This window comes from Perca fluviatilis, chromosome 9 (assembly GCF_010015445.1).
Source record: "Perca fluviatilis chromosome 9, GENO_Pfluv_1.0, whole genome shotgun sequence".
Taxonomy (NCBI): domain Eukaryota; kingdom Metazoa; phylum Chordata; class Actinopteri; order Perciformes; family Percidae; genus Perca; species Perca fluviatilis.
This window is the reverse complement of record NC_053120.1, coordinates 23337983-23349630: the sequence shown is the minus strand read 5'-3', so window position 1 is coordinate 23349630 and position 11648 is coordinate 23337983. Positions and strand designations below refer to the sequence as shown.

General features: G+C 40.9%; 1 protein-coding gene across 3 annotated transcripts; it reads left to right on the top strand.

Moving 5' to 3' along the window:
* Positions 1-300: 300 nt before the first annotated feature.
* Positions 301-11606, top strand: slc1a6 (solute carrier family 1 member 6). 3 transcript variants are annotated; one of them, XM_039810446.1, is made up of 12 exons: positions 301-370; positions 503-578; positions 6023-6289; positions 6404-6541; positions 6633-6840; positions 7762-7804; positions 8077-8205; positions 8424-8608; positions 9049-9282; positions 9595-9789; positions 10795-10929; positions 11206-11404. In XM_039810446.1, exons 3-12 carry the CDS (start codon positions 6067-6069, stop codon positions 11402-11404), a joined length of 1689 nt encoding a protein of 562 aa, XP_039666380.1. In that variant the 5' UTR covers positions 301-370; positions 503-578; positions 6023-6066. The 3 variants fall into 3 exon arrangements, with proteins under 3 accessions (XP_039666380.1, XP_039666381.1, XP_039666379.1); XM_039810447.1 differs by having other exon boundaries at positions 343-370; positions 512-578; XM_039810445.1 differs by lacking the exons at positions 301-370; positions 503-578 and adding an exon at positions 2721-2818 and having other exon boundaries at positions 11206-11606.
* Positions 11607-11648: the final 42 nt, after the last annotated feature.

The window sequence follows — 11648 nt, the reverse complement described above, 5'->3', positions numbered from 1 at the left end:
TTAAGAAAGCAGTTAATTAAGAGTATTTTACACAGGCTTCATTGTTGTGCACGGGCAGCAGGTGGTTCATCTCTATTCTTTTTTTTCTCTCCTGAAGGATCCTTTAACCTCTCCTCCTCCCACGCAGACCTGCAAGGCGCTCCTCTCCACCGGAGGCTTCATGGACGCGCACATGCCGCTTGATAGTAAAACGGGAGATACAGTGAAATTGATGAGATGAGATACAGTGTGTGGGCACCACAAGTTCATTATTGGCTGCGTGGTGGAGACACACAGAGAGAGAGAGAGAGAGAGAGAGAGAGAGAGAGAGAGAGAGAGAGAGAGAGAGGCATCCACATGAGTGTGTGAGGAGCGTCTTGGACAGACAGAGGTGTGTGAGATTTTATTTGTAATTTGTCGTTTTTGTAGCCGTCTAATAAGTGATCACTTTATAGATAGGTCTGACACTGTTTGAGTGAAAGTTGTGTCTGAGATTGTGAAGTTTGAGTCCCTGTTTTTGAAGCTTCTTTAGGGAGGACAACCAGGTGAAGACGGAATGATCTGATGACGGCTTGACACAACTAAAGGCAGAAAACAGGGTACCTGGCTTTATCTTTTCTTTCTTTTGCAGCAAGTTTCATGTAGCTCTTGCATTTTCATAAGAGGGTCACAAGAAAGAAAACATGCATTTGTAATAAAATCTGTTCATGTAGTCTATCTATCTATCTACAGTATCTATCTATCCATCCATCCATCCATCATGAAATTCTGATCATTTTGATGCATACTGATGCTCAACTGACTACAAATTAAAGGGATATTCCAGCAATTTAGTATTGCACTTCCATAAAGTTGGGGGACTTGTGAGATAGAGATTTACATTTGAATGGTCAAAATCAACGCAGTAGTGCCTGAGATATCATGACTTGTGTTCACACATCTCCCTTTTGCCTCCAGTGAACTGCAGGCTGCAGGCGGGTTTAGCACTGGGGAAATGTTATACATACTCACGTCTAATAGGATGTTAAAGTTATCATTAAGAAGTGGGAAGTTGTTGCCCCTTACAATTAGCTGTTCTTCCATTTACTTTAAAGCACTTTTACAGCTTTTGAGAGAAAAACTATGCTGTTCCATTGTGCTCAAGAATTCTGAAATCAGATTAGATAACGTAATCCAATCTTGGTCCTGTCAGTCCCTCATTCTGAGAGAACGCCGGAGGTGGTTTGTGTCTTCAACAGGTTCAGGTGCATCATACTGTAAACATCATCACAGAGAGGGACATTGCGGCAGGTAGCGATGTTGTGCAGGACAAACAGGCCAGTATTATGTGGTGGTGACCCCATGCTGGCTATTCTACCTGTTGTTATTTACATAGCTGATAGTTTACATTGTGATCTGTAGGCTACTTTAGATCCCTGGTAATCTGGAAAAATCTTGAAAAATTGTTATCTGAATAAAGGTGATCCAATCCAATTTTCTTTGAAAAACTGGCACAAAAGTAACGTGGATTGCCTGATCCTGGATAGCAAAACATTGGATTTCCATTAAACTTTTTGAACAACTGGGCCTTGTCTCTCCCATGCGTCAGAGGGTATAGTTTGCATAAAGTTGAAGCTTTCTCAGCTCCTTCATGTAACGCCACTCAGTGACTTTTGAGTCTTCCTTAATGTTGTCTTCACTCTCAACAATCTCCATCGTCATCAGAAACTTGTGGAAGAATACACAATCGGCCAATCACAGTTGTTGCAGTCCCCCAGTGGTATCACCCTAGCCGCCCTGACCTGTAGCTACATTTTTGAGGAGGTACACGTCAAACCCCTGTATTTATTTTAATTTTGTGTGTTTGTTGTATGTGTATTTTTTGTTTTGTTTGTTTGTTTGCTTGTTCAGTTTCTTGCTTTTTGGAATTGTTAGAATGAATTTCTGTATAAGAAACAAGTTATTGTGTTACTGTAGGATTTATGTTGGTGTATATTGAAAAAAAGAAAAAAGACGAGGCACACGTCAGCTTCGGAGCATGTGCATGTATCTTTTTTTTCAGGCTTTTTGTGGCCTTTATTTGAGAGGACAGCTGAAGATAGGAAAGGGGGGAGAGAGAGCGGGGGAATGACATGCAGCAAAGGGCCGCGGGTCAGACTCGGTCCTGGGCCTCTGCGGTAACGACTGAGCCTTAGTACATGGATATGTATGTATCCCAACTCCTTATTGCACAACTATATATCAACCTTTAGTTCCTAATGTGGGTCAAGCTCCAAAAATGCAACTTGTGTTCAGAGACATTATACAGCAGAGTTGTACTTTTCGTGATAAGTAAACTGATATCCATTTGTAAAATTGGTGTCACTTAAATTACAAAGAATTTGGTCTGGATGTTTTGTTGTGTACATCTCGATGTCATGTTGTACAAAATGTTGTTTGGTGTACTATCACATGAGGTTTCTGTTTTCAGTGAAGTACATCAGGAGTGTAAAGAAACTTTGCTGAAGGTGTATTTGGGGACAGAAACTAGATGGCTGCATTTGACTTTGATGGACTTGTTATAGACTGCAAAAGGTTGGCTGTTCCACTGTGTGTGTGTGTGTGTGTGTGTGTGTGTGTGTGTGTGTGTGTGTGTGTGTGTGTGTGTGTGTGTGTGTGTGTGTGTGTGTGTGTGTGTGTGAGAAGGTCAGGCCATATGAGAGGCCTTTTCATGTCTGTCTGCTTATGAGAGCAGAGCAGTGAGACACCCTGTCATTGTGCCGCTCAGCTCTGGACACTCTCACACACACCGTCCTGACTCTCTGTCTCTACAGTTTAGAGTGTTACCTGACTTTGATCGGACTGTTTGACACCATGAGTGGTGAGTAACCAGCAAGCAGTTCATTGAAGTTTGCGAAGCTTAGAAGCTTCTTCTACCTCTATATTTTGTGTGATTATGTGGAGAATAAGGGATATTATTGAAAGATTTTTGAGATTATTGTACCTCTATGGCAGCATATAAGGTGCACCATCCCTGATTTTGAAGGAACAATTCTTGTTTTATGAAATCAGTAAGAAAAGGCTTTTTTTCAGTTTTAGAAACGTGTACGTAACAGCTTGATATGAGGTCCCTGTGTCCTAGTATGTTTTAACATGGCAGAGGCTTTCTGTCAATGTGTGAAATGTGCTCTGCCTTACCAGCTGTATGACACTGAGTTCAATTTTAAAATGTTTGCTAGTGTTTAGTGCGGCAGTGGTTGTAGATTTAATGGCAATATATGTTGTTGTTATCTGTATAACCATCTCAGGGTTATTGATTCTTTCCATTACTATTATAGACCCTAATTTCCTTGCATGTTTATCACTGGTGATGTCCTCATTTATTGGTGGATGTTTGGGTTGTCAGACAGAAGAGCGCTGCCTGCAAACTAACCAGGACTGAGCAGTTTGAGCCAGAGTTGGTGGCTTTAGACTTGAAGTTGCGTCTTTGGTCTTTGGCATGGCACTGGACACAGCTGCTCAAATAAAACAAACACAATAAAACAGTGTAATGCAGTTAAATCTGCAGCTGTTCACTCAGGATGTAAATGAAATAAAAATCTGGAATTCTGGCAGTTTCTGTTCATTACTAAAACAAATTAAATATTTTAAAATGGCATTCAGCTCACAGTTGTTGACCTGGCTGGCAGAGGTTCATGGTCGCTGCCTTAACTCCTTGGCCATGGGGCGATGACACTTAAATATTCAATAAACGTGGCGGAGGGGTGGGGGCTGTGCGCGATCGCGGAAGGCTTGTATCACGTGGACGCGCCGACAGTTTTGTTGTCATTACTTAGAATTCCTCATGGGGTCGACAAAAACTAGGCACTATAGCTTTAAATTTATGTATTTACAAATCTGTAATTTCAAAGCTGTGTTTAGTTGCTGGCATGATTTAAATGATATACTCATCATATTGTCCAATGCAAAATGATCACAAACAGAAATTGTTGGTGATGCGGATGAAGGCTGTGGCTGTATATTTTAAGTTACAATCACTTCAGTTAGTATACAAAATATGTATAAGCACAGCGGTGTTCTGTCTTTATGTTTATCAGCTGATGTTTTTCACAGTTTAATTCCTGAAGCCTAAGGCTTCATCTTCTTCTTTACTAGGCTCTGTGACATTTAACACACACACAGAACATGACATTACATTTTATCAGAGATGATAGTCCACTTCATTGCTAATGTAGAGCTGTAGAAACCGTTAATGGAGAAGTGTATGATTTAATGAATCCACCCTTTTCATCCACTCTCATCCATTCAGCACTCTGAAATGGTGAAATAGGAACATCAGCACTCTCCAATGAGTCCTTCAGACATGTTGTAAAACACTGTGGCAGCGGCTCACACTTTATCAGATGTTTCCTCTTGGGCTTCAGTTACAGTATTACAGTATTGTGCTTCTGACACCAAGCTAAATAATGGGCTTGGATTATCCAGGGTCATCCTGCAACCTGCTCAACAATGGGTCTTTGAAATAAACAATAGACAAACAAAAATCAATACACAAGAATGGTGCAAAGAGATTAAGTCTTTGGAGATTGTATGGTAAGTGTTTATCCCCCAGGGAAGAATTAAAAATATAAAGGTGTTGGAGCTCAGAGTGATTATATTGTAGAGGACAAGCAGATGAAGAGGCTGGTTGTATACTATATTGTTCTTTAAGCACAGGTCTGTTTGTCGAGTTTGATTCAGAGGAAACACAGATTAACAACCTAGATAGATAAGGAGAAGTGAGACCAACAGACACGTACTACACACAGACTGAGCGGAAAACACAGTAAGACTGCAGAAGCTCAATGTTTCTAACTTTCACAGTGTTGTTACAGCTCGTAGTATCTATTTAAAAGTATTGGAAAAATTATCACTGAAAAGATTCAGAAACACAGAGCTGATATTTACTTTCTTGCTATAGTACAACAAAGACAGTAGATTCAGCTTTAGTCATGTAATTAGGGAACCAGAACTACACTTCAAGGTCATGCAGTGTAATTTATAGTTTAACATGTTCTCTGTTTATATTAGCTTTGCCAGTTGGAGAGGACCAACAACAGGACAGCTCTATATTCTGTTTTGATATACTCACTGTGCATTGTCTTATCAAAATCACACAAGTGTTTTTTCATAATCTCAATTGAGACAAAATTGCCGTAAGTATTGTACAATTTACTTTTGATACACAGGAACTAATATATCAAGTACTTTAGTTATATATTGTCATTACAGTAGAAAGTAGAATGGAGAAATGGGATATTTATGTTGTTACTGGTAATGTTTTCTTTCATTTCTGGCAATCATTTCTGAGTAATGAATGAGTCTATAATGGACTATTAGATATTGGTTCAGGTGATTTCAGGTTGGAGTAGAGCTGCAGCTAATTATTTTCTTTATTTATTGTTGATCATTTTTTCTGATACATCATTTAGTCTATACAAGGTCCTAAAAATACCCATCACAATTTCTCAGGGTTCAAGGGAATGCCTTTACATTGATTGCTTGTTCAATGAACGGCCCAAATCCCAAATTTATTTAATATACAATGATGGAATGGAAAAAAGCAATACTCCCTCACATTTGAGAATTTATATGAATGGGCACTAAAATGAAGACATTAAATATCTGGGACATTTTTTTCAGCGATAAACTAAGCCCACTATGTCCCAGCCAGTATGTATCTGTCACCACTTATTAAGTGACCTACAGGGTTACATGTTTTAAACCATCAGCTTCACTTTAACTCTAAATATTGTGTCAATGCTTGGCTTGGTTTTGATTTGCAATCTTAAACATTAGGTTAAATCCTTCAAACACAGCAGCCCTGTTCCATTTGATGTGACTCTGACTCCTGTTTACACTTAGCAATTTTCCATCATCTGTTTTTGGTTTGGGAGCGGATGCTTTCTGCCTGTTGGACACTATTGATGTGTGGACATTCTTCATATCCATTTAAGGCATACTTCACCATGCCAAAAATTGCACATGAGAAAAAACTTCATATGTGACCGATTATTTCTCTCTCTGTTGTCCTCTCCCTGCCCAGTTTCCCACGAGACCTGCCTCCTGGACCAGGTGCTGGAGCTGATTATGAACGAGAAGCCCCCCAACAGTGCTAGTCTTTTCCTAAACGAGGACGTGGATAAACCCCCCCTTCCAGAGAGAGGAGACTTGAGGAGACGCCTACGCAGGGCCATGGAAAGGAGAGCCAGCAGCATGAAGGAGAGGATGAGCTCCATCAGTCGGGACAGCATCAAAGGTTTCCTCAAGAGGAACCTGTTTGTTCTGTTCACTGTCGCCGCTGTGGCTCTGGGTGAGGGAAGAGGAAAACCAAGTGGAGGTTGAACTCTGTTTTCTGTGCAGTCACTTAGGTTAATTTGACTTTATGTACATTTGTGCTTGTGTGTTTATATGCAAATGTATTCAGGTGTAATCCTGGGCTTTGCTCTACGCCCCCACAACCTGTCCCTGAGGGAGATCAAGTACTTTGCCTTTCCAGGGGAGCTACTAATGAGAATGCTACAGATGCTGGTGCTGCCTCTCATTGTCTCCAGTCTGGTCACAGGTTGGATTTTCACGTGCACAAACACATTGATAAGAAAATCTAAACTTGCAGCAAACTGATTACATTCTCAAATTAATTTTCTCTGTCTCAGGCATTTCCTCCTTGGACAGCAAAGCGTCAGGTAAGATGGGTATGCGTGCAGTGGTCTACTACATGGTGACCACCCTGATTGCCGTGTTCATTGGTATTGTCATCGTGATAATCATCCGGCCGGGGAAAGGCAGCAGGGACAGTCCTGTGGCCAACACTGGAAACATAGAGCCGGTTCAGGCTGCTGATGCTTTCTTGGATCTCATCAGGTAAAAGCTTAGAAACTCTAACGTATGAAGGTAACCACTGGTGTTGTCACTGTATCATCTTTCACGTTTAAAGTAATAGTTTCACATTTTGGGAAATGCAGAGAGTCAGATGAGAAGATCAACACCAATTCTCATATCTGCGTTTTACAGCCAGTAGCCAGTTAGCTTAGCAGCGGCAAAGGGATAGTCTAGCCCATAACACCACAAACCACACATAATCACTTTTGCAATTTGTTTTTGTACGGATTGAATTACATAAGATACACCATGTTAAAGGGATACTTTGCCGATTTTTAATTCAGCTCTGTGTCATCTTTGTGTGGGCAGTGTGTTTAGATGAACAGTGTTTGGATTCCCCCTTGGTGCAAGTTCACGGCGCTCTGCTCAGCTAGGAGCTCCTTGCGCTGCGGCTATGTAAGGAATCCACACACCGTTCATCTGCACACACTGCCGAGACACAGAGCTAGATTTGAATCAGCAAAATATTTCTTAAAGTAGTGAGCTTTAGAGATGCTGAAATGCAGTTTTACATTTAGACAGAGCCAGCTAGCTGTTTCTGACCTGTTTCCAGTCTTAGTGCTAAGCTAAGCTAACTGGCTGCTGGCTGTAGCTTCATATTTAATGGACAGATGTGAGAGTGGTATCAATCTTCTCATCCAACTCATCCAGAAAATTAACAAGTGTATTTCCCTAATTTGTAAATGTTGAACTATCCCTTAAAATGCTTTATATAGTTATTAGGACATTCAGACATCCACAAAAATAGGAAATGCACACATCCATTCACACAAGATTATCACATGGTTATTGATTAACATATTGTAGTATAACAAAATTGACAACCTGCTGTTGCTCATGTGGTGTTGATTTATTGAAACAAGAGCACAAATATAATAATTTTTCCTTTTTTTTTTATCTCAGGAACATGTTTCCCCCCAATCTGGTAGAGGCTTGTTTCAAGCAGGTGAGGTCTTTTCCCATTAGTCACATACTAAATTAATATTATTTCATTGAAAATATTTTTTTAATTTTAATTTTTAGAAACAGTAAACACATACATTTGTTATTATAACTCAACTCCCATCATCCATCTCAACCAACCACAGTGTACTTCAAAGACAAAAAACACATTATTTCACTGTGAAATCACAGTTATTGCTTCACATTTCACTGTCAGAAACTTCAACACCCAAACACAATTAATGCGTTATTTAATTCCCATGCTCTCTCTTGCAGTATAAAACTGTGTACAAGAAGACTGTGCACACAAGGAACGTGACAGTGGCCCTGAACCTGACCGACTCTCTAAACGTGACAGAGTCTAACCTGAGCGTAAACCTCAGCAGGGTGCTGCATACCATACAGGTGGGTGGCGGTGGCAGACATCTCATCTGGGGGAAACGACACAGATCTAAGTGGGAAGAACAATATTTCTGTTCAGTCTGTCCATATCCACTCATTAATGCTCCATTAACCCAGGGCATTCTACTTTTTACAACATCTTACCTTTTTTTGTGAAGCACCTCAGCAGGAGTTCATATAATGTTTCCTGACACATTTTTTTTTCACACTTTTTACAACAGGAGACAGTGGAGGAGACTGTCCCTGTGTCCGGGTCCTCCAGTGGAGTGAACGCTCTGGGTTTAGTGGTTTTCTCCATGTGCTTCGGTCTGGTCATTGGCAACATGAAGCAGCAGGGCCAGGCCCTCAGAGACTTCTTTGACTGCCTGAATGAAGCCATCATGAGGCTGGTGTCCATCATCATCTGGTCAGTAAAGACACACCTCCAGAAGCTCTTGATTTTAGTATAGAAGTTTCAAATGCAGTTTAAATTCCTTGTTTTTAAGACATATTGAGATTATCTATTTGTAAATTGTGCTATATTAATGAAGTTTGACTTGATTGACATGACCTGCTTACCTTCTTAAATCCTGCTGACTTCAAACCCAAATAACTTTATTTTAACTCCAGTGGAGATCCCAAAGCTTCTAAAGATAATTCAAGTAGATAAGTATAATGTTTTGTATGGTGTGTAACTTTTACAGTAAATGATAAACTGTAGTTTCAACAAAACTGTAGATTCACAAAAATGTATTAAGCAGTTGTATAGCTCTGAAGGCCAAAGTTAGTTACAGGAACTCACTTTAGTAGCTTAACATATGTGTCTGTCTCTCTATCATTCTCTTACACAATCGTCTCACCTCTCAGGTATGCTCCTGTCGGCATCCTGTTCCTGATTGCGGGAAAGATTGTGGAGATGAAGAATCTGGCAGAGGTGGGCGGCCAGCTGGGGATGTACACCGTGTCGGTCATTGTGGGTCTCCTCATCCACGGCCTCGTTGTCCTGCCACTGCTTTACTTCCTAGTGACCAGGAGGAATCCCTACAGCTTCATTGGTGGCCTGCTGCAGGCGCTCATCACTGCTCTGGGAACCTCATCTAGGTGAATCTCATCCTCTGTCAAGCTCAGTCCATGACCTCAATGTCTGTATCCCATCCAGTTTACGGGTGTTTTATGTGTCATTGATTGGAGGAATACATACAGTCTGTACTATAGATTCTGAATTAATCAACAGTGGGCAACTACAGGGTTACACTTTCAGATACAAAAAGAAAGTTGTCTTATTACCTATAGTATAGCAGGACCTGAATGACAGTAACATTGCTATGATACTGTGTATTATATTATATTGTTTTGTGTGTCTGAGTGGTTCCAAATCGTGACTCCACATCTCTCTCTCCCTGCATACTGCAGCTCTGCCACCCTGCCCATCACTTTCCGCTGTCTGGAGGAGAACAACCGTGTGGATAAACGAGTGACACGTTTCATCCTGCCTGTGGGTGCCACCATTAACATGGATGGCACCGCCCTCTACGAGGCTGTGGCAGCCATCTTTATTGCCCAAGTCAATGACATGGACCTAAACTTTGGGCAGATTCTCACCATCAGGTAACCCTACTTTAGTTTTGGTTTACACCATAGACACAAACACTGTAGATGGTGGAGGCTTAGGGCCTCAAATGTCAAGTACAAAAACTAGTGTTTCATTGCGACAGAATCAGGTCGAGCATAGGGTTATTTCCTGGAGGCAGTACGTACAAATGTAGACCCGGTACGTATTGCACACCAATTTACTAAAGTATCAGTGGAAAAGAATTGTTTGTTCATATTTGCACGGAATAAAAAAAGACGGTATCTCTGGTTCTGCTGCATTGATTTTGATCTCTTTTTTTGTCCATCGTAAATCTGACAAGTACAATGCTTAGCCTTCTAGTGGTATACTGCCTCTCTTTTTTCTCTGTATGCTTTTATTTTGATGTATTAACATTGTTTTATCATTCTAAAATATGTTGTAACTTATTGTTTTGAAGAAAGAGAAAATCCAGCACACTGCTCTTGCTGCAGCATCACCATATATTAAAGAAAAGAAAAAATAAAATCTTTTTGGCTGAAAAAAAAGATTCTGGCTAGAGAACACAAAACAATTAAATGATGTATAAAAAAGGACTCATGCAGTCTAATGATTATTAGCAACACCTTTCATTTGCTCTTACTGCACAGTTTGTGTACAGAAATGTTCTTCCACATGAATTCCCTGCATCATCTTTATTACCACCTCACTCCAGAGGATCAACATGTGATCATAGTTTATTTACACCATGATTCACCTGGACAGCCTTTTCATTAACAGAGCATTCTGGTGTGTAAATATACATCTTCACCGTATCATACTAAAAGTACTTTATGGTATAATCCACTTTGACAACATGTGCACAACTTTCTACACTTCAAAATATAACTGTGAACACCTTGTAGATAATTTACATAATTTTATAATTCCTTGTGTTTTTAAGACTCTACTACTCCCACCAGGAGTGCACATGTGCTGTTTGTTTGTTTCCCTTTTATTAAATGTCTTCGCTCTCGTCTCCATCCCTCCCACCGCCCACTCAGTATCACAGCAACGGCTGCCAGCATCGGAGCAGCAGGCATCCCTCAGGCTGGCCTGGTTACCATGGTGATCGTATTGACATCGGTGGGACTGCCCACAGAGGACATAACACTGATCATCGCTGTGGATTGGTTCTTGTGAGTTCCCACTAAATGTCAGCTTGATGGGGATTGGTCTGTGTACTGTTCTGTGGGTCTGCCAGCCTAAATGTCATTGTAAAGCTTCAGAGAGCCCAGAGGTCCCACCACTACAAAGGTTATTGATGCATAATGCAGAGTGGCAGATTAGAAAGCCTGTGTTTAGAGGCACATTTGTAAATTTTAAGCTGTGAGGTGTTTGTACAGCAGATATACAACAATATTTCTCAGTCTGTTTGTCACTACTGTACATCTCATCTGATTCTCTCTCCCCAGGGACCGTTTGCGGACCACCACCAACGTGCTGGGTGACTCGCTCGGGGCTGGCATCGTGGAGCACCTTTCCCGTGGAGAGCTGCAGAGTCAGGATGCTGAGGTTCGCAACTCGGTTATCGAGGAGAATGAGAAGCCCTACCAGCTTATCTGTCAGGAAAACGATTCACTCAACCACCACAACAATGAGACCACAATGTGAAGACTAGAGCAACACCCTTAAGGGCTTCATGTACCAAAAGCATTTTAGCTAGAGGGATGGCTTGCAATGGTGCAGGGAAAGTCTTGGTTCATAGTTCATGGTCAACTCAGCCAGTGCTTGGGGTTTGAAGATCATTTTCGCAGTTGCAGACGACAATTCACATCTTTCTCTGGGAAACAAGAAAATACAAAACAATACAGCCGTTACACATCTAATGCCTACAATCTGTTTTTTGGCTGGAGTG

What these genes read in the sequence shown, in the direction of transcription:
- slc1a6 (XM_039810445.1), top strand. An exon ending in CTGGTGTCCATCATCATCTG is followed by an intron (nt 8,609 to 9,048) that starts GTCAGTAAAGAC and finishes CTCACCTCTCAG; the next exon opens with GTATGCTCCTGTCGGCATCC. An exon ending in ATCGCTGTGGATTGGTTCTT is followed by an intron (nt 10,930 to 11,205) that starts GTGAGTTCCCAC and finishes CTCTCTCCCCAG; the next exon opens with GGACCGTTTGCGGACCACCA.